The 23,507-nt window shown below is 39.5% G+C and overlaps 1 protein-coding gene across 1 annotated transcript in view; it reads right to left on the bottom strand.

Annotated features, from left to right (window-relative positions):
- Positions 1 to 23,507, bottom strand: part of TG (thyroglobulin) — a 164,741-nt gene that overhangs the window by 119,597 nt on the left and 21,637 nt on the right. The window contains exons 14-22 of the mRNA XM_068396990.1: positions 23,353 to 23,465; positions 22,553 to 22,664; positions 20,812 to 21,012; positions 16,644 to 16,853; positions 14,245 to 14,399; positions 13,609 to 13,765; positions 10,137 to 10,361; positions 5,266 to 5,415; positions 2,947 to 3,117 (exon numbers count right to left, since the gene is read on the bottom strand). Coding sequence (XP_068253091.1) covers positions 2,947 to 3,117; positions 5,266 to 5,415; positions 10,137 to 10,361; positions 13,609 to 13,765; positions 14,245 to 14,399; positions 16,644 to 16,853; positions 20,812 to 21,012; positions 22,553 to 22,664; positions 23,353 to 23,465 — 1,494 coding nt within the window. The remainder of the gene's footprint in view (positions 1 to 2,946; positions 3,118 to 5,265; positions 5,416 to 10,136; positions 10,362 to 13,608; positions 13,766 to 14,244; positions 14,400 to 16,643; positions 16,854 to 20,811; positions 21,013 to 22,552; positions 22,665 to 23,352; positions 23,466 to 23,507) is intronic.

The raw sequence follows: 23,507 nt of genomic DNA, 5'->3' as shown, positions 1-23,507 counted from the left end.
AGAAAAAACTGGATGTGGCACTTAGTGCCATGGTATAGTTGACACAGTCATGTCAGGTCAAAGGTTGACTCAGTGATCCCAGAGGTCTCTTCCAACCTAGCTGATTCTGTGATTCTGCGAAAACCCTGGCTCATTGCAGCCAATATCCAGCCTAGACCTAAAAGACCTAAGAAGCAGGAGCCCCAGTCTGATCTCAGCCCATGGGAGATGACTGCACATGGAAGAAGTGGAGGCTCAGCCCTTTTCTCCCCTGCGCACATGGGCACAGAGGTACAGCAGGAGGATCCTAGGCCTCTGTCCCTGAAATGTCTGGATAAACCACAAAATAAAAATCAGGGATAAGTTCTTAAAACAATCATTTGTACTCTTACAGCAAAACAATCAGGACTAAATGAGAAGCAAATGTCCACTGTTGTCAGGGCTGAGTCAGCAGGTGCTTTTGATAAAACTGTAATTTCTGCTCAGAAAGAACATGAGGGCTAGCCAAACACTTAACACAAAAAAAATCCTTGCACTCTGGCTTGGCTGGGGAGAGGGCAGAATGATGGTCTAAACAGAAGTGGAAGTTTTTTTCCTTCCTAGAAATACAGGACACCAAAATATAAGCATTAGCCTAACTCTGCACTGAACTAAATTTCTTCTACATCTGCAGCTTGCAGTGATGCCTGGTTAAAAACAGAATTCATGTATAAAACTGAATAAGAAGCAGTGCTTTTATATTGTTTGCAATTGTTTGCTGCCCTCATTTCTATGCAAAATTCAAAATAAAAAATGACATTTTAAAATGCTTTTCTTTCCTTCTGATTTTTTTTTCCTAATTCTGGCTTCATTCCACCCCTCCATTTTCTCTGCAATAATAGGGGAGAAAAGTAGAGAAGAGAAAGAAAGTGTAACGAACCGTTAAACTGAAAACATTGTCAAACCAATGGTAATGCTGCCTTTTTCTAAATTCTTGAATTTCATTTTTTAATATGAAGAAAAAGAATTACGTTCATAAAGTTACTTTGTCAAAAGAAAAAAAAAAGGTAGAACGAAAAATATTCTACCAGCTCCCATTTTCATGAACTTTTTAGTTCACACTGCCCACTTCTCAACTCAGCCATTTCACAGGCTTAGGGTGTAGCAGAAATTCTCCTTCATCTCACATATTACTGGAGTATAGCTCTAGATCCTATCCCTGTTGTTGCAATAAATGGTAAGCACGGCCTAAAATACAACAAGAGAGAGAACAATAAGAATGAGCATGGGTTGTTACAGATTATTACTGTGCATTCATACAAGAAAATTCTTCTTGTGTCTGAAGACTCAAAAAAACAAAGAACAGTTGGGTTATTTATTGACCCTGCCCTATTGCCAGCCTCCTGTCAAAGCAAGATCAGTCTTCAGACCCTGCTGTCTTGTTGCATGCTGAATTCAGTTAAGGGAAGTAGAAGGGGCAAGGGGAAAAACAAAAATAGAGATAATCGGTTTCACTTCATATAATGCTTTCTGGAAATGCGGCATGATCTTTAAAAGAAAAAATAAAATTAAATTAGCTTGTAAATTATTAAAAAAAACCCCAAAAACAGTCTTCTTGGGTGTTCATTTTTGCTGTTTTTTTAAACCCTAAATTGTCAACATTTCTTTGCAGTGAACTCTTCCAACATCATCCACAAAAATAACATATATCTATGACTGCTCCTTCCTGGACAGAGTCAGAAATGCTCATGCAGGAAGGCTCAAGGTAGGTAAGTAATAGAAGGATTAAGCTGTTGTGAGTACTCTGCTCACAGAAACATCCCAATTACCTCGTGACTGAGAGCAACAGAAGCTAACACCTCATGTTCATAAGAGCAATCAGTCTCCGAGTATGCTCAGAGAAAATAAAATCTATTTTAACTGAAAATAGTTTTGCAACCTTTTCACAACCGAAGGCTTGCATTTCACGCTCCTTCCACTGATCGCACTTGACATAAGACATTGTCTAATTCAGAGCACACAATGACATCAGTTTCTAAACTGAATATTCTATTAAATTTGATAACAAACATATGATGAGTAATAAAAACTTCTGGAAAACTATTTTTGGGCAAGGCAAAAGCTTTGGGGCTGAGAACTGTAATTAGACCTTACTGCAGGCAGTTTGGGGACTGATGGATGACTTCTGTGATGCTTCAGTAGCATCTCTGAAGCATAGTAGTGTAGGTACTTACCTGTATTACACCCAGCTTGCTGAAGCTCTTATTTTTTATCACTCTTTCTTTGGGCTTTTAAAAGATGACCTTCTACCTATCTAATTTATTTCAATTTGCCTGAAGCCCAGCCCCAGTGTTCCAAGGGCTCCCACAGAAGACAAGTATTGAAGTACTAAAACAGTAAATACATTTAAACAATTTCTAGAAATGTCATGGTTAATTTTTTTTTCAAATTATTTATCCTTGAGAACTGGCATTTCACAACTGTGTTCAAGCAGAAGTTCCCCCAGCTTGCAAGGATATGTTCACCAAGTCAGATACCATAGAGCAGGAGCCCAGAGGGTGATGTTATGCTGCAGCTGTGAGGTCATTGTCAAACACAGTCTATTTCACATGAACACACTGATGAGTGATAATTTTACAAGGAAATTCATCATTCTGCTTCTTTCCTATTAGCCATCTCATTATTCTTTTGTGTTTCCAGCAGAGAACAGATTAGCATACATTGAAAGCTGTCAGCCATCTGAGTGCAAGAAACCATTCTATGATTCTATGAAACCTGCTTCTCTCTTTTCACTTACAGGAGATGACTTCCCCAATGTAGTCAAGAAACGCAAGACTAAGGAGCAATGTGGCTTAAGGCAGAGGCCACAGCTATGGGAAAGTGAATCCCCACAAGCTGGCAAGCCAGCCGTGGAGCGATGAGTTTTTCATAAAGAAGTTTAACTTACGTGGGGTCAAAACATATCCAAAATATTCTTCTGACACTTACCTAGGCACTGGTAGTCCGTAAGGAGATCATCTGTTTCAGTCCAGTCAAGCGCTGCTCCAAAGCCGTCGATGCAGAAGGATTTCTTAGTGTCAGGATCTTGCTGGGAAGGTCTATACTGGCCATTTTCATCACACTGAAGACCCTGCTCATTGCTTTGACAGTACGTGATACCTGTTACAAGTAAACAAGAAAAGAAAAAAAGGTACTTTGATAACACTGTCACTGTGTTTCACAGAATGGTTCTGATTGGAAGGGACCTGTGGAGGTCATCTGGTCCAACCCTTCTGCTCAAGTAGGGCCACCTAGAGCCGGTTGCCTAGGGCCATGTCCAGATGGCTTTTGAACATCTCCAAGGCTGGAGACTCCACAACTTCCCTGGCCAACCTGTGACAGTGCTCGGTCACTCTCACAGTAAAGAAGTGTTTCGTGATGTTCAGAGGGAAACTCCTGTGTTTCGGTTTGTGCCCGTTGCCTCTGGTCCTGTCAATGCAGTAGGACAATGATGTTTCAGTGCAGTAGGACAAAAGTGTTCTAAGTACAGCAGAGACTTCACTGAAATTTGATCTATAATTTGCGTAGTGTTTTGTGCTCTGAAACATGGTAGTCTCACTGCTTTGTTGTCACTGCAATTCATATTCCAAACATTTTTAGGATCCTCTGCCATGGATCAGATCTCATTTATGCTAAGTACTGTAAAGCAAAGAATTATAGAGAAGTATGTATTTTCACACAGGTTTGCTCAGTGCCTGCTGCAATGGATCCACAAATGTTATGAACCACAGCATAAGAGCCATCACATCAATTTGTTATTTGTTCCACCCCTCATCTTTTTTTTTTTTTATTCTCCTTTTCAGTGAGAAAGAAAAGGTTCTCGCACTGTATTCTTAAAGAATGAAGAACTTTGATTTTAATTAGCAGCATTTTCCCAACTACTTAACATTTTTAATCATTCAGAAATCTTTAGAAATCAGGTATCTGGGCTTCACAGAAAGAAATCTGGAAATTTGACCAACATCTAAGGTAGCAGCAGATAATCCCAGGTGGACTAAGCCTGACAAGTTAACCACTTTGATGCCCTCCTCCTGAGATGCTACTGAAGCAAGTGAGGTTTATCTATGTACAAAGAAACCACCAGAGTTTAGTCTGACATACCAAAATGTGCCAACATCAGCATTGTTTCAATTCAGTGCACTGAGCTAGGAGCTAAGGTAGTTTAGAAAACGCTTCTCATGAGGCTCAGCCATCCTTGCACAACCTCTGGGAGGAAAATAGGGTAAGCAGCAGAGAGGAGAACACTTCAGCCCTCCAGTTTTCCTGTGCTGTGTTTGTAAGTCAATACTTCCCTTTTTTTTTTCCTGGCAGTTAATTCAGCAAACTCTTCAGACTTTGTAAGGAGACAGCAGGGAAAGAAATGAAGAAGAAAGCTAAATGTGTACAACATGGCTCTTTGCAAAGGTCTGGCACTGAGACTCAGCACACAGGTAAGGTGGAAACCAGGCAGGGAGTAGATTTAGTTGCAGGAACAAAAGCTGCAAGTGCAGTAACGAAAACCTAAGGACTGAACTTTTAAGCAAGGAGTCCAATGCCCACACAGGGAACACGTATGGAAATGAAGAATGACAACTCAATCTAACGTCTTCTTAGGCAAAAGCCCATTGATGTCAGGGTGCATTATAATAAAGCTGGTTTTTTTATCCTGCTTAAGAGAATAAACAGGTTGAAACACAACAAAGCAGTCCCTATACTCACCAACACTGCCAAGAAACTCATTCTCACTACTCACTTTTATTTATTTATCCATGAGCTAATGCTGCAGACAAAACTGAATTTGGACTTAACAAGTGATTTTCTTTATGGAACTGCATGCAAAAAGGCATTCAAACTGAATACACCAACTTTAGTGCAAATATTGATAGTTGCTTTGTGAGAAATATTTGTATTTGCAGAGGAAAGTACTGTACAAAGACAAGACAACTCTAGAGTTCATGAAAGTGCCAATAAATTAGCTATGTAAGATGTTTCTCACTGATACTGAATACCCAAATATAATTTCTGAGGACAATGAGCACATCTTAAGGAACCACAACATCCTGGATGAGACTGACCACTCATTTCTCATGCATTTTTGGTCAAAACACCAGACAGTTTGTTCTGTCTTTGTAAAATGTCTTTGAATGTATGCAGAAGGGATCATATCTATCCCAAAAACCCCAGAGGGAGGATTTTTTTTTTTTTTAACCTTACAGATGAAAAAAAAAATTCCATTAGTTATTTGAAGCCAGAATACAAAGGATAAGGGAAAAAATGAGTTCTACTTACAGTGATCAGCGCTGAATGCCCCATAGGAGTTGGTAGTTTTGCCCACAGGACACTTGATACAGGAGGAACGTCCTGTCTGATGCTGATAGTAGCCAAGAGGGCAGGGAATGCATTCATCATTCTGGAAATGACTGCCTGGAGGACAAACAACTGTAAAGAGAACAACCACCTTATTACTCTTTTGGAATCCAAGCAGTTCAGGCATTTGCACACATGTGTGGGTGTATATATATACCATGCTGGTAGACTTGCCATAGGCTTCAAGCTCTTAATATATGCATTTCTAAGTGGGATAACACAAGTAAACATTCCTTAAATGTTCATTAAACTCACCAATGACTGGAATATAGACAGGGTCTTTTTTTCTCAGATCACCCTAAAAATGTTCTTGAATTAGTGCACATCAAGCTTTTTGGAAATGCCAAGTCCAGGTCTGATTTCCATATGTCAAATCCATTTGTAATAAGATAATGCACTTTGTGAATAGGTGGTGAAAGAAAACAAAGGAACACAAGCTACAAACAGAGTAACTTCTAACACTACAGACAGAAACAGGAATTCTCCTAGGAGTAGAAACTCCAAAAAAATCATACAGAAACCCACCATATGGTAACACTCATTCAGAATTCCTGGTAATGAAATTTTTGGTAAGCACTTCCAAACTAAACAGTAATGGCTGGATTAAAAGTCACTAGTTGCGCGCATGACAACCCAAACACAAACCAAAAAGATATTCTTAGTCTATATATATATCACTTTCAGAACAAATTGGGAGTAATATTTCCAGCTGACCTGTTGCATATTATAAGGAAAACTCTTTATCTTCTGTGAGGACATGAAATACTGTCTTTCCCTCCAGACCATTCAAATGAACATTAAAGCAGAAGAGTTGCAGACACATTTGCAGGACAATACCTTTACTTGTTATTTCACAGCTGCTTTCCAGATGTAGATTTCCTTCAAAACACTATCAAATGTATATTTTGGGACTTTGACAAGGTGCAAAACTTCATTTCTGTTCTTGCCCTATGTCTTGACAGCAGTTTAAGCTTGTATGAGAGAGAAACAGTAATGGAAAATTGGCCATCCCCACTACAACTCATATGATGAATTGCTGTTCTGGCCAACACACTGGAATGTAAATTAATTTAACTTATAGAAGCACCTAGATTAGAATAGACTGCAAAGACAGCTAGTGTAAAAATGATCATATCTTCCTTCATCTGCTCTAAATGGTCCAATGGGAAAGTCTAGAATGAGACAACTGTGCAATTGAAATTTTCCTCCCAAGTACGTATCGAGGCAATTGCTCTAGGTATAACACATACATAAAATCAATTACAGAACGAAAAAGTCCTGGATCAGACAGAATTCTCCTTTCTCATGCATATTATTTAATACACAAGAATGTCTGATACATTTTAAAGATATTTTTCAACACGTGCAAAAAGGATACTCATTGCAAATCAGCAACAGTACAAATTAAAATGAAATGAATAATCCATGCCTAAATTGAAGATAAAATGCAAAGGATGAGGGAGACTAATTAAGCAATTAAAGTTTAAAAAAGAACAAATTAAGCTTTTCAAAGTATTCTCCTGTTTTAGTAGGTTTAGTCATGATGTGAAAGTAACATCTGTGACTCCTATCACATTTTAAGAAGTAAAATTGCCTTTTGTCTGACACATTAGATTAACAAAAGGGCACAAAGAACAGCAAAAAAAGTTGGTGCAGAGACGCATGTTTTCTCGACTGTAACTCTTGAAGGCATGTATCATTTCAGCTATAGGTTACACTTGACACAATCACATAGAGGTTAAGTTTGATTCTAGAAGTCAGACAAACCATCATATTGCACTTCTTTCAAGGTTTAACACTCATGTTTTAACAATGTAGGACACTAGAGAACAGCCTTGGGCCACAATCTCAGAGCTAAGCGTTAGCACTGGGCCCAAAATTTGTATCCCTAGAATAGGAAAAAATAAATAAATAAAATAAAATAAAATAAAATAAAATAATAAAATAAAATTTAAATTTAAACACCCAAATTGAATCTCTTGCTCCTGCACATGAGATGGGTAACCTGGCCTCACTTCTAACCAGACTTAGGCTTCTCTGTAGCAGGGGAACAACATGCTGAGTAGCAATTTCCAGGCTAAAGAACAACTCACTGGGGAAACGTAAAGCAGCTCTGTGCAGGGGTACCACTCCTCACAGTAGCATCCTTTTACTTAAGGACTCTCACTATGTTAAGCATGCTTAAAGACTGTCACAACTGATCATTACCCAATGCTTGCACTGCTCTTTCCTCCCTCCAGGGATAGTGGAAAACTTTGGGATATCAGATTCTTGATCCAGATTATTAGAAACAAAGTCTTGAGCTGCCAGCTCAGCTATAAATCTAGCACTTTATTTGGTTTGGGTTATGCTCTGCTCAAAACAATTCTGATAGAGTTGCCAAGCATTCTAAATAAAAGGAACCAGCATAAAAACATATAATAAGACAAAGACAACTCACAAACAGGTTTCAGGCTTTCTCCTGAAATAAATGGAGGGAGACAAGTTGAGCTCATAAAGCTGCCTCCTGGACAGTTTCCATCTCTCTTTGACTCACACCTTAGCAAAGAAAGTGTCTTTTGTCACTTTAAAATTTAGCTAAAATAAAACTGTTACTTAGACTCTTAATGAATTATATTCATAAATACCTGTGGGGTAAAGTAACTCAGTGTAAGACTGAGACAAAGAAAAAAATGTCACAGAAGAAAAACTAACACACAATAAATGTTACCAGTTTTACAGGCGGAAAAACATGGAAAAAAGCTACTATAGATGCAAACCTAAACAAACAGATGACTGTAAGAAACTACACAAAAGATGAAGAGGCAGGTTCATGCAAGCTGCATGTTCCTCAGTGAAAATATTGAGTTTATTGAGAACACCAGGAAGCTACCACTACTAAGAGCTATCGATGTTTTCTGAGGCAAGAGGAAACATCACTTACAGTGAAATGAAAACAAACAAATCAATAAGATCAGGATCTGAAAAGACAGTCTGTGTTTCAACAACAAGGAGGAACAGGAAAGGGAAGAGAATAAAGAAAGAATCCCTGTCACCGTCACACAACTTTGATTTCTGTAATCACAGGTGATAACTTCTTACTACTAGTCCTTATTATTAGTAGAGAAACAGACCCAAACAGGATAAATGACCAGAATATATCCATAATGCTAAATAAAACTAAATATATATACAAATATTTCTTAGAGGAACCAGAAACTGAATTCCTAAATCCCCTGTTTAGAATAAAATGCACAGTCCTACTACATAAACCAGTGTCCAGCAGTGTGTCTACCATGACATCTTAGAATACAAAATCTCTGCCAAAAGCTGGAGCAGAAGCTGTCTCTTTTCTACATTTCTTTGACAAGTCTGTTTTATTAAGTGACTTTTTCTACAGCTAGCTAGTTCAAATATGTGTGAACTAACTTACAAGGTGAATTAATTCACTGCTTCCTAGAGGCCTTTGTCCCTGGCAGGAAATATTTGGCAGAAAGATCCAATTCTTTGTAAGTTCTTCTGCTCTAAGTGGTGGACTCCACTTAATAAATAATGATACCTTTAATCAGTACAAGAGTACATCTTGTTAAGTAACTGCAAGTTGTTACAGACTCCGGATTCTCAGTAGGAATTAATCTTTTTTCTGCATGGTGTATTTAAATAACCAAAATCTGAAGTGTTTCAGACTACGAAGATGAACTAAAACTGCAGTCAATTTACCCTTAAAGGTCCAAGCTGGAAACTGCAGCAGTTCAGAGCTGATTCACCACTTGATTACTTTTCAGCCCTTGCCCAAGCGTTAGGAAGCTCTCCTAACTTAAAGAGAACCACCATACCAAGCAGGGAGTTAAGTTGTTTTCATGTGATTTGATTTGCTCTTAGGGTCTCTAACTTAAGGTGCATAGTGTTGAAGTTCTCCCATCTGAAAATATTCCCCATATTGGAAAACTTATCCAATACCTGCTACTGTTGATCTTACACCTAGAAGTGGTACATCCCTCCTCTGTTCCCAAAAGAAAGCTCGAAATAGTGAATACATCCCAAACTGGCATAAGTAAGACAGACTCACTGAGGCTAACTGGGCCAACGAGAACGATGAGTGTTGCACGGCAGGAGGGTTGGTGTCGACAGAAACATGAGTGGGACTGCTAAGGCAAAGACTCTTTGTCAGCACAACCTGGTGCACAGGAGTGCTAGGCACAGCCATGGGGATCCGTCAAAGGTAGGTTTGGCAGCCCTACGCAGGATGTTGGCAGAAAGGCAGCCCGTTCCAGGGAAGCAGACTAAACAGAAGGAAAGAAGATGAAAAGAGGGCAGAACTGCAATCAGGTCTGGGTGTTGGCCAGCACTGAGAAAACTTCCATCTGAGCTGTCTGGACTTGGCCCAGGAATTCACAGTCTCAGGACTTCTGCCATTTCTGCATCTAGGTTTCTATTCTGAATAATGTATCATCATCTGAAGCTCTGGCTACATTATCTTCATGAAATCTTCTTATTAAGGATCACGTACATTACAGAAAAACCTTCTAATTCCAGACGGATCTAAAAAATCCCCCAAAATGTTTGCAAAACCTTCTATGCAATGTCAGTGTCATGATGCCTGTTTCCCCGTCATTGGTTCAAGTTCATCTGCAACACAAGTACCGAACAGTAAGCAAAGCAGTAATTCCCATCTCTCAGACTTATCATTCACATTAGTGCTTAACACCTTCCACATACTAACTATAAACACAAGTTCACTGATGATTTTCCAGCTTTAGCTTTATACTGATTCATAACACCATCAAAGAAGGGAAAGCTAAACTGAGACGTACCACATCCTTGCGAATTTGGGACTGCTTTCCCAGGAGATGAAATTCTTCGAAATCCACTTCTACATCCTAGCTGCACACTTGGAGACAGATCAAACTCTTCATCCCGGGGAAAATCAATGAATGAATCTGCTACGAATTGCTTGGAGTCCAAATGCAGCAGAAAATCACCATCCTCAATCTCTTTTATAAATGCTCCAATGAGATTTTCTCCAACAATTGCATTTTCTAAAGGGGTCAAAAAATACAATAAAATAGCATGAAAGAGATTCGCAATATGGGAATGGATAACCACACAGAGACTGATGAACTTTAATTAAAAACATAGGTGGATACAGAAATACAAGCATGTTTGCAAAGAGCAGACAAGAACAAATCTGTACAGTGTCTGTCAGATTAAAGTCCTAATCTCAGTACATGTAGAGTGTTAAGGAAACAGCAAAAAAAAAAAAAAACCCACAAAAAAAATTGCATATTTGAAAACTAAAGCATCAAAGAACAAAATCTGATTTCTGAGTTACAAAAATTCAGCAGATGAAAACCAACATTATCTGACATTTGGATTGAATTTATTATTGTTTTTTTCAATGAGTTTCATTTGCTTATTTTTCAGCATTTCATTGGTTTGTCTTTGAAGGCCAGAATCTGTAACAATATAATAATCACCTTCCACACCTTCCATCACACTGCTGATATTCAACATATCCACCTATGCAACAGGCACGCTCTTCACAATTGCTGAAGCTGGTGTTTAAAGCTGGAAAGTCATTATCTCTCCTCCTCTCTACATTCTTAGTTGCCCAGACAGCTTCCCTTTCGATGACTTGTGCAAGAACAACTTTCAGTGCTCAATCAAGAGTGAATTCCCCAGTTTGTCTGGACCAGAAGTACTCCAAGAAGAGTGTTCCCAGTGGATTTTTTTTGCTATCACATTCTGCTTAGCCCTGCAGGCTTTATGGCATTGAATGAAATGTTGGTGTGGTTTACTGCTTCAAATTTGCAAGACAACGGCCTACTGTAGCTAGAGGTGATGGGCAGCCCAGTAATCCAGCAAACGGGAAGTCCTGCACTCTGTGTGCTTTGAGTTTTTTGAGTACAACAAGGACCCTGGCTGTTGAATTTTCACAGGGAGGGTGTTATATACATAAAGAGAGCGTGAGGAATGTTACAGCTCACACACTGTACAAAGATTATTATTTTGTGACTGATGTGTCCAAGGCAAATAGTTGAATGTACCACTCCCTTCTCACATGACAAGTTTCCTAACTCTGCACTGTAGCCCACAGGTGGCTTTTCAGTTGTGCGAGGCAAGAATTTCACAGCCAGGTATGAGGCTCCGGCAAGGCAGTGCTGCCCTCATGCCCATGCCGAATGCACCACAGACACACAATGTTTTTTCTGAAAGATCATCCTAGACCTTTAATACTGAAGGCGTAGTGCCCTCTCTGTCTGAATGTTGGTCCATAGCCGATTGCTGTCATGTCGATGTTGTTTCCCCCTTTGCAGAGGAGGGACACGAGGTTTTTACACTTATGGGCTACAGGGAACAGACCTTGCATTAAAGCCGACAGATCAGTCCTCATATTCTCAGTGCTCTGTTTCCTTCAGCTTTGATCAACCTAGCTGATTTAAGGTTTGCTTCTGTTGAATGACACATTAATTTCAACAGAAAAGGGATCATATCACTACCTAGAGTTTATATTGTCTAAACGAGAAAGGGAGAGAAAGGAAAAGGAAAAAAAAAAGTAAATTTGTTCTATTTTTTTTCTTTAAGGAAAATATAGAGTACAAAGACACAGCTTAAAATATTGGTTGTAGAGGGCAAGGATTGATTTCCTCCAGTCTCACTGATGGGAATTGTTTACTATATGTTCATCCACCAAAAGCTCATTTTTATAATCCATAGTATTTTGCCCTTTGAACAGAAAAGAGAAAAAATACTGCAAGTGTTCCGCAATATTTTAGAGCTGAGGTCTAAGCTACAAAGCCAAATGACATAAGATCCTTCATAAAGGGAATTTCACAGGCTAGGAATTTAGTACATGAAAATATCTGCAAGGAAAAAAAGTAATGAAGCATTCACGAGTAATTTAGATTTGAGGCTCTCCATTGGGAACATGTGCACGCTGCGCTTCTGTTTAGCAATTTTTTTCTCAGCTACTCCACAGCAGAAAAAAAAAAGCAAGACTTCTCATTTACCCATAAAGAATCTAGGAGATGAACAAAGCTTTTCAGTAACATAGATTTTCAAATCAGAAAGCCAGTTTGCTCACCCTGTGTAAATACACCAGAAAATACCTCAAACAGAAAGACTCAAAACTGCCTTAGAAGGTAATGGAAATTGATGGTGCTGGGAGTATAGAGCGAGCAGGTTCTGCTCCACATCTTCTGAAACCATACAGTCATTCCCTGAAAGGCAATTTTAGTACTCTGGGGAAATTATAGTGTGGAGAGGGTCAAAAATGCAACACCCTCAAAGTGGAACACTTTCAAAAGTAAAGTTTAATATAAAACCAAACACACTCATACTTCGATCCACCTTCTGCAAACTGCTTGAATATTCACGTTTCCCTTATAATCTGGAGCAACTGAATGGATGTAAACACAGATTGTAAAGCCAGGAACCACATGACCACTGCAGCCGCTCTCTGTGTCCTGAAGGCTTTTGAACTCAGCTCTGATGAGGCAAAAACTGCTGTAGGGCACACGTCTCCAAGTCCCAAAGTTAGGGGGAAGGACACATGCAGCAGAGTTATTTAGGGCCAGGAACACCATTGCAAAGCAGTAAAACTGGAGAAAAGGTGGCACAGAGGGCATTTGAACTTGGGATATATCTTTCACGTCTTTTATTTTAAAGGGAAACACTGGCTGCTTTGAAAGAAGTCCCTTACACCACCCCTAACTCGCCTGGAAACCACAGCAAAGACCTGTCAGTCAGTAGTCTCTGCGTAATTGCTCTAGGATGTCCAAGGTAAGGGTCATTCTTTAGTGTCAAAGGTAATGTAATAAATAGAAAAAGGGGGAAAAGAAAGAAAGGAAAAAAAAAAACACACTTGGAAGAAATTAGTTATATATTTGGCAATGTGTGAACTGTGTTTCTCTGAGTCCAACTCAATAAGGAACACAATCTTTTCCACCACTGAAGACCTGCCCAATGGAAATTAACATCTGGGACAGTTCAGCTCATGCCTGATAAAGTAATTTTCGATCTCAGTTAAGGAAGCTGGGAGAGACAGTCCTATCTGAAAGACACATTCAATTATAGCTCCTTTCCACTGTGCAGTCACAGCCTGAAAACAGAAATATATCAACACCAAAAGCTCAAAAACACAACTCCAGTGTTATAAAGACAGACTACTTCAGTGAGCATTTACAATACCCTGTTAGTGTCTCCTAAGGGCAGATACAGGGAAGCAAAACAATTAAAAGCAAAGCAGGTTTAATTCACAGAAATATCAGAGGAAAACAAACTTACCAATATCACGTAAGTCAGGGAGAGAAGCTGCTGGGATGTTTTCCAGCTGAGTCCTCCACGTGACGTTCACCCCCAGGCGGTCCACGCTCAAGCATTCAACATAGACAGTGGAATTATCACAGACAGAAACTGAGCCAGTATTTCCAAACGCATTTACCTTGAATTCAAAATTAAATGAAACCACTGTTAGTCAACCTAAGGAACTTCTCATTCTTGCCTTTCCCTACTCATTTGCACTGTGCTGTGCTCAAAAGCAACATTTTCGAAAGGGCCTGTAAAACCAGATAATTTTAGCAGGTCTTTTACTCACTGTAAGAATAGTCAAAATGCTCTCTTCCATCAAACATATTTTTAATAAATATTGGACTGATGTGATATGACTTCTATAGCTACAATTAAGTTGATTTGCCGATGTGGGGTCACTGAAACTAAACATCCTATGTTCCCAGTCATCCATATAAGAGTGCTGCCAATCCTGATAGATTTCACGCCATGTTCTGCTCTTCCACCTCTCTCAAACAGGCAAAGTTCTACTTTGTGTCTCACCTTTTTTTTTTTTTAATACAAAAAGACCCAACCAACCAAAAAAAAAAAACCCACCACCAACAACAACAGAGAATAAGGAACTGAAATTACCTGGAGGTGACATAAACCACGAGCCTTCAACTCATCTAAAATAAATATCTGGAATGCCTGGAGTAATCCAGAGTAGTCAGAACTACAAGTCTTCTCAGGAGGCAGTAGTAGTTGAAAGTGTGTTCGAGCTTGGACTGTCTGAAATAATCTGAGTTCTAAAAATTAAGTAGAAAGGGCATTTAGTAGTCTCACTAATGTAAAAACTGACTTTCAAAATTACTTTGAGAAAAGACAACACTGATTTGGCATTTTGATCTTACATCAATAGCACGTCCCCATTTCTAGGTGAAAGCAGTAGAGTTGTTAGTAAATAATAAGTAGCAAGAGACATGCTTGATAAATATGTATGTTGTGCATTAGGGAAAAAGCCAGGTAACATGGTTATATAATAATAAAGAGAAATTTTACACTGGAGCACTAACTCACAGAAGGATAGGGAACAATCCAGATCATTAATGACAATTTTTATAAGCCTTAGCAGATAGGAATTTCTAGAGAACTAGATGAAAGCTGATGTTATGCCAATACTTAGGAAAGAAAGAGGAAGACAGGAATTATTAGTGTGCCAACCTCTGCTTCTCTTAGACACAGTTATGAAAAGTCTTCTATTAAAAAAGGAATTAAATGGTTAAAGCAATTAATACTAATTCAAATGGTCCTTCAGAAACCTAGCTTGTCAAATTAACCGGGAATGAAGTTTTAGGAGAGAATAAATTTGATTGCATAACAATGGCATTGACATGGACATCTACAAGGGCCTTCCAATTTTTTGATAGCAAACCAAAGTGATGTAAATCACACAAATCAATGAGAAGTTTGTGAGCTCATCAGTCAAAAAATGAAAATCTATTTAGCCAGTTTTTAGCCAGAAAAAAAAAACAGGTGCAAATTTCTTGCCTCCACTGGAGTTCGCTGATCCCAGGCTTCACAGAGGGTCTGTTATTTAAGATTCAGCACAGTGGTCATGCTGTCATGCCACCTCTAAATGGAGCTGGCTCTTACTCCACCAGCTTGGACAGGTGGCAGAGCTCTCCCCTCATTCACCTCCTCTACAGACCCTCGCTGCATCCCCTACAAGTGTCACTGCTGGAGCACATTTCCCCATCCCTCACCCCAAAACAAGCATGGGAAAGCCTGGAGAGCTTCCAAGGAGAACGGTGGGAGGGACCAGAGGATACAAAACCCTGCTTCTTCCTGCAAGGCACAAAGCCCTCTATCTGTTTAGTTTATCAGAGAGTACTTAAGGCTTGACTTAACCACAAGCTGTAAGAGTACACATACAGAAGAGGAAATAAGATTTTTAAGAGTGTGGGGTAATTATCCATTGGAACAAGTTACTAAGTGTTGTGGTGAATTCTCCATTATCGTGAAGTTTATTCAATCGCCTTCTGATGTGTTGAGAATTTTTTCTCTTTCATTAAAACCATGCTCTATTTCAAACACAAATTGCTGGGGAAACTCCTTAGCTTGCATTAAATGGCATCTTGTATCAGATTGCCACACACTCCCCTCTGTCCTTACAGTTATTCAACTGCCATCAGGCAAACATGAAAGTTACTTCATAACATGATACAAAAACCTAGCAAACAAACAGGGTTACAGACAGACAAAAGTCTCAGACTGAAATGTAAAGTTTAAAATCATTTACATTTGGAATAGAAGACCTGGGGTACAACTGGAAATGTGTCAATACAGGGGTTTCCAGAATGGGTTTAACCCATTCTGGAGATGAAGAGTAGCTGCAAACTTGGCATTAAGATCTGCGTTTCTCTGCACTGCTACAAACTGTCATTTTGATCAGAGTGTATCTCTACTTGAAATAATTGAAAAGGCCAACATTAATGTCCAATTACATGAGCTCTGAATAGACAATCAATTCTTCCAAGATTTAAAGTGCCATTTTTTCTTGAAAGAAAAATAATTTGAAAAATACCACAAGTCAGCTAACAAAGACAACAACAATCCTGAAGAACAGACTGCTGAAAAAAGATGCAGAAGTAACAGTGACTTGATTATGCAAATAAACAGTCAAGTTCTGCCAAATCCAAACATCTGGTGCTCATCTGTTCTTCCAGGACTAAGTGGTTCCATCAGAATCACTTCAGGGTGCCAGCATCTTTTAACTAACAGAGAAAAATCCGCATATAGATTGAATAACTATTTACAACTATATTAATACAGAAAAGTGGGACTGTTTCTGGCATAGGAGCCAGTCAAGAGGCAGAGATGAAGATGGCAGAAGACAGGATTAATCTACTGCACCTTAATTTAGCAACTCCCATATAACTGTTGTGTCCTACTATTGTCACTCACACAGTAGCTTTGTGATGAAAGCAGACTTTTGTACATCCATTTACATTGCCCTGCACCCTTCCCAACCCCTGGCAGTTCAGACATACTCTGGCAGGCCTGGGAGAGTGGGACAGCCGAGACCCATCGATGCTGTTGCACATCACACTGAAACGACGTGATGGAAGAGGCGCTGTGGAAGCCCTGGTGACACACCAGCCAGCACTGCTGAACGCTTGAAGCTTGTCCAGAAACGTTTTCACAAAATACAGCTCCGTTGAGAACAGACGAGGCAGCGAATGGCAGAGCACACTGTGGACCTTTAGGCACATGAGAAAGGGGGTATATTAGTGGCACGCTATGAAGCACTTTGAGTAAAAAGTCCACGTAACCCTTGTATCAACACAGAAAACCTAGACAGCACTCGGTGCATTTCCCACTCATCTCAGCTTGGATCTGGTTTGATGTCAGCATGGTTCAGTTTACTAAAGACAATGAAAAGACACATATTGACTTTGATGGGTAATGCATTGGGCCCAGAAAGACACATGCATGGTTTCTAAGAACAGATAAGTTTAAAATAGTCGTGAATAATTTTAAGCAGGAAATGAGAAGGAGGTTTCCAACCATCAGCAGAACAAAACTTCACAAAAGATATCCAGTGGAAACAGGCAGGGCTAAAAAAAAAAAATCTCAATTCCCTTTATAGCGAAGTTTGAAAACTTTAAGATCAGGAGCTCATGACTACGGTGTCTTCAATGGCACCAGGATGTTTCTGGTGACTCAGCAGGTCCTTAACAGTAGTATACAACTTCGGAGCTGGAGCACAGAGTTTACACAATCATCAACTCACTATGCATCAATACAGTCATTTCAACCCTGCTAGCCCACTGTAACAGACTATTATAGCAGGCTAACTACAATTAATTTCTACTAACAGTACAAACTAACTGCTTCACTCAATATTAACCAAATCCCAACCTAATTACTGAGTATATCTAGTAGTAATTAAACACTTCCGAGTTCTAGAGCTACAAAACATAGGAATTAAAAACAACTTCCTCACTTAGAAATAAATATGAAGAAAAATATGTTCTCATATCCTACAATTCATTTGCTTGGTCTATATATAGATCATTTTCCAAATAGCAATGCTCAGATCAGTCCCAACCTCCCTAGTGACTGGAGGAAGGCAAACATTGCTCATGGTTCAGATCTGAGCAGCCTCTTTCTCCCCTTCTGATGGAGACATGGAGATTAATTCCTCAGCTTAAGAGCCACTTCAGTTAAGCTTAAAACATTGCAGGATGAATCTGGGATCGTATGCACAGTACGTATTTGTTTTCCAACCCTGAATGTTACAATGCCAAAATAAAAGGCTTTCATATCTGCCTCTCTGAATTGTCAAATGCATTTTTTCCAAGTCTCTTTTTTAGCATCTTTTCTGCAATAACTCTGTAAATGGGGCCACTACATTCCTCCTCTTCACTCATTGACTCTGTATCCAGTCTCATTTTCAGTAAAGGTGGAAACCTGGCATCCTTGCTTAACAAACTTTTAATAAACCTCTTGAGATTTTAGGACCAAAAGATAACACTGTAAAAGAGACAGTAATACTTATCCTGACCAATGTAAACTATGTGTAAATTACATTAATATCTCTTTATACATAGTATATGAAAATCAGTGTTTTCTCTTTATTGCTCTAACACATCCCTATATCCAGCAAGTCCAATCCGGTCTCAGCTGTATGCTGCCACAGCCTTTTACTGTCAGTTCCAATGAGAGCTGGTGTGTGAACCAGGGAAATAACCAGCCCCCAAAACATAAGTAATGGATGGTTTCCTGGTGTGGTTAACAAGTTTCAGTTCACAATCAGTAATTTGCTCATTTATCCCTCTACAGATGTCATCACATTTACTATTGTTATCAAGCCTGCACCATTTTGTTACTCTTCTATTTCTGCCCCAATTTCTCAGTCCTGTAAGAGTGAATGAGAATGCAGTTGAACATTGACACTTCGTTCACAGGTCTTTCTAAAGATTTATATAAGGAAACTGTTGTCTCCAGGACGTTCTCTGGAAGGCTTTCTCTCCTCTGTCTCTACTCAGAGCTATGGAAAGCGGGCATGAGGATGGAAGCTGCGTGTGAGGACTGCTAAGATATTTGGCATCATCTCTCCAGTGCATGTCAACTAGAAAAAGTTGGATTCTACCTCTGATGGAAATGATTAAGCTAATAAAAACCTCATTGCATCTACGGGGCACTGTGAAGTTATTACTTGTTGTTTACAGCTGTCTGGTCTGATGTTGGAGGAGAAGTTTATCATATTTTCCCACCACAACAGCTTCTTTGCTGATACTCAAGATCTCCAAGACAGTAAGATAATACTCCCTTCCCTTTTTACCGAACAGTTATTAGTAGTTCCCAGGACTAGAGGGATAAGGCTGGATAGACTGAGGGGAAAAATAACTTTTGCTTCTTTATTCTTACACAATAACTAAGTTGGTTAGCACGAAAAAGTTCCATTGCTATTTCAAAATCCAGGAAAATCATTAAGATTATTTCAACGGTATTTCTATGCAGAAAATAACAAATAGCGTTAAGTAAAGCCAGCTTTCCACTATATTTTCAAAGCATTTCTCTCTCTCAGCTCAGTCTTTTAAAAAAGAAAAGTCATTAATCATTCAGTCACTATTTCCTCTAGGAAAAGTACAGCATTACAGGATCCCAAGAAACATCAGATGTGCACACAAAATGTAAAATCATCTTAGGGGCATATCTCGGGGTACACCTACACCGTTCTTAGAACATGTTCCATAAATTCCCTTGGAATTTAGGGGAAAATCTAGAAAAACGAGCTTTCGTGGAGAGAAGGAGCTATCAAGGACTTAACATTTACAACTAGTTCTGACTTTTCTCTGGCCTACTAGAAACGCTTACACTTTTCCCTGTTCACCTTCAGAGTCTATGGGAACGTTAATCCATATTGCTGAGTGCTGGGTGTCACACTCAGTTCCTCCAGCTGGTCCAAACGAAATAAATACCACACAGCCCCATGTCCCACAGAGATACTAGCCCATAACCTGAAAGCAGGATGGCAGCAGCACTGTACTTGTGAGACTGATCAGCTCTGCTGCTCTGAAGAGCTAGAAACCTGTGTTGGACTGCTACACTGACATGGCTACGCCACCCTAGCTCTGGAGCTCATCTCTTCTGAGTTCAGCTGGGCATCTCCACACACCACCACACTGCATGGGGCAGATACAACCCTGGGGTCTCCCTGTGGCTTCTCGTATAATCCCATCCACATAGATTTCTATTGGTACAAGAGAGTTCAAAGAAATTACGTTGGTGGTGGTTTCCAAGTTGGCTGAGGAGTTATCTAATTTATTAAAATGCCTCACAGCCAGCTGGGCTGACGCAATCAGGTTGGTGAGCATATGTTGCTCTTTATATAGCAATATCACAAAAAGGAAACCGAAGCAATTTCTTATCATGTGGTCTAATTTTCATGAATCTACCAAAAGCTCTCATTTAAAAAAACCCAAAGAACTATGGAAACAGCAGTGCCCTGCAGGCACTAGTTGAAGGTTTTCTTTTTACTTCTCTAGCTTCCACTAATCATGACAATTTGGAGCATAGCCTTGTAGAAAGTTTAATTTGTTTTGCTTCACTTCAGTGATGGGGAGATGTATGAAGGCCATTGCAAATTTAATTTATCTAAATGTCTCCCATTTGGACATCGCACTGGAAACCATGAGTGAATTCCAGTGCTTTGCAGCTCTGGTCATACTCTGTGAATATGTGCTGTTTTGGCACATCCTTTTCACAACTCTGGTCACAAACCAAGAGTAGGAATGGCAGAAGCATACATTTTTTAAATTTTATTTTAGTCAGTTGAATGGCTTTTAATCCCAGAGCCAGCTCAGACTGGAACAGGTTCAAGTTTGCAGCAAGCTGTTCAGATTGACTTTTTAGCTAAGTTTAATAGCTCAACTGCTTTGATTTAACCAATTTTATGAATAAGGAAAAGTCAAAGATCCATTCCCTTCTCCTTTCTCCCTGACAAAGCACTTGAAGAAAACTGGACATCATGCCCAGGTAGGTCTGAAATCAGCTCTAATACAAAGATAACCATAGCACTTGAGCAAAACCCTCTGTAAAGGACTAGACAAAAAAGCTTAAATACAACTAAATACTGGAAAAATTTAGGATCTGGGTCAAGTTCCAGACCTGGACTTACTCAGAAGCAATGTGCCTCAAGCAGGAACTCACTTGCACATGCAGGTCTTCCTCCGCTTACTCGTGTCCCTGGCACCTCTTCTCCATTGTCAAAGACACACCAGCAGCTCTCTTGATTCTGGCTGCACTGCACAGGTGAGAAAGTCCCGTTGTCCCCTTCACATTCTGGGATGTAGCCTTTGCCAGCTTCTCGTAAACCAGTTTTAGACTTCAGTATATTACAGAAACTAGGACCTGTAAAGACAGAAATTCATTGCAAGACACTGAACAGATGACAACAAACTGATGATCTGCAGAAATAAACTATGCTGGTGTACAGAATTGTCCTAAAGACTTTAACAGCAGTGTTTTCAGCCTGTTTTATTAGAACGAAGACAGACAAGTGATCATGAAAACATAAATAATTTGAATCATTATAGAAAAGGGGAATTCTACTTCCACTAGAAAATCCACATTTTTTCTAAAGATTAAAGTGCAAGATATAAAGGTTTGCATCAATAAAATAGTTTAAAAAATACTGATATTTATTTTGCATTTACATCTTTTTTTTTTCCATAGATTTGATAGTGTATCATTTAGATGTTGATATTTTAAATTTAAAAAAAAATCAAATTAATCTTTTTAGTAAGAATTTTTGAGCAAGGTCATTTTAAATTTAATAAGATGATTATTTACATTTTAAAACAGTCAAAATGTCCCAGTTTTATACCTTCAAAACTGGAAAGAAAACCCAACCACAAAACAGCAATATTTATGCTCTCCCCTAAGCAAACAAAACAGGGACATGAGCATGTGCAACCACACAAGAAAATCCAAAAAGTTCAATTCGAACTTGAGACGAAGTTGATTCTTACTAATTTTGTTCATCCGCAAGTGTCAGAGTAAGATTGTAAACCTGTGTAATGAACCATTACACAATTAATTCCTCAGTGAACGTGCAGTTACTTATCCCCCATCAGGCCTGTTGCATGTCTTCATGGACTTCTATCGTTAGCCCATATATGAGAATAAGAAAGCAGAGTTGCTGGGTCAGATGAAAGTACTGTCTAACTCACTATCCTCTCCTGAGTATTTACCTACTCTGTTATAGATGTTACAGGAGAAGGTTTGCCTGAAGCCAGCAGATTATTCTCACAAATTTTCTATGGGAGATGGAAAGGACAAAATCACTAGGCGAGGAACTGAATACACAAGCACAGCAGAACTGTAGGCTCTTGGGCTGCCTGTACTGCTCAAAAGAGCAGAGCCAGTGCATGGCCTCCAATACGGCATCTCAAATCCTACGAGCAGGGATTCTTCAACTTTTTGGATCTCCCACCTCCTATGAGACTTCAAAGGCTCTCTGTCTTTATTTGAAGACAATAAAAAGGTATTATAGATCCAATTGCATTCCATGGAGCGGTTGTGGATCATGTAAAATGGACTCACTGACTGCACGTGGCCCAGTTCCCACAGCTCAGGATTCACTGCCTCAGAAAACTCATACACAAGCCCAAAGAATTTTCTCTGGTGGTAAGAAATGGAAGGTAAAAAAATGCAAGAAGCCTGTTCATCAGTTTGTCTAGACTGGTTTATTTCTGGTGTTATCAAAGTAAAGGATAACTGTTTTCAGGTACCCTCTCGATGACTTGCTTGTATGTATCACATCACTGAGGAATTAAACTGTAAGCTCCCCATGTTTTCACAGGTGTCATTCTGAAAAGGAAAGTACATGTGCCACAAAGCATGAGACATGGCCACTGGCATCACAGACTGCAGGTAAAGCATTACTCACACTCAGGATTGCCGTCCGAACCTTTGCTGCCACGCTGGAACACTTCTCCTGACACAGGATCTATGCACCACATATCTGTGTCAGATCTCTGCAGCACAGCATATTCTCCTGTCTATGAAGAATCAATTACATGTCATTGGAGAGTAATGTGTATTAATACAGACACACCAGAATCCATATCCCAAAGCTTGGTTAAAATATTTGATTATATTTACATATGTTCATTAATACAACATGCTAAAAAGAAACATGAAATATTAAAATACAGTCAACCTAATTTAATACACAGACCAGGCCCTGAGAGAAGCAGTAGGCAGACTGAAAGGCCATTGAGATGAAGTTCTGGTGTAATCTTGGTATGAAATGTCTGTTCCTTGCCCATCTCAGGGCTCTGTCCTGGTCACTGCCATGTTTCAAGAGCGTCATAGACCCTATTTGGGGATACCTGCATCCAACTCCCTCTCCTTCTGACATTCTCCCACAGCTCAGAAAGAAAGAGCTCCCCAAATGTCAGTCAATTAAGTTGTGCCTTTTAAGCACAGCCCTGCAAAAGGCAGAGCCACCCTGCAGGAGGGAAGTGTAGGCAGGAACAGAGCTGGTCTTCATCTCAAAACTATTTAAATTCTGCCTCATGCAGGGCAACATCTGCTGTTTGTTTTGTCTTACCCTTTTCTTTCAGGTTAATAGGAATGTGCAAGGGATGCTTAAGGAGCATAGACTGAAACTGTACAGGCCTTTGGCGTGGTATAAGCAAAACCGGGGAGGTTTTGTTTCTTCCTCCCTTAGTCATGTTAAATCACCTCAAGGCAGTGGGGGATGAATAGATCAGCTGCAGAGGCATCCAGCTTTGAACCACTCTGTCTCCAGCTGGAAATTAAGGCATTGGTTCGAGATCGCTGACATGACGTCTGGCCTGTAAGAGGGAAAACATACATGAATGTTAAAATAAAATCAA

Source organism: Nyctibius grandis, chromosome 3 (genome assembly GCF_013368605.1).
Source record: "Nyctibius grandis isolate bNycGra1 chromosome 3, bNycGra1.pri, whole genome shotgun sequence".
In the NCBI taxonomy this organism is placed as follows: Eukaryota; Metazoa; Chordata; class Aves; order Nyctibiiformes; family Nyctibiidae; genus Nyctibius; species Nyctibius grandis.
The sequence above is the reverse complement of the archived record's forward strand: the minus strand, read 5'-3'. Positions and strand labels throughout refer to the sequence as shown.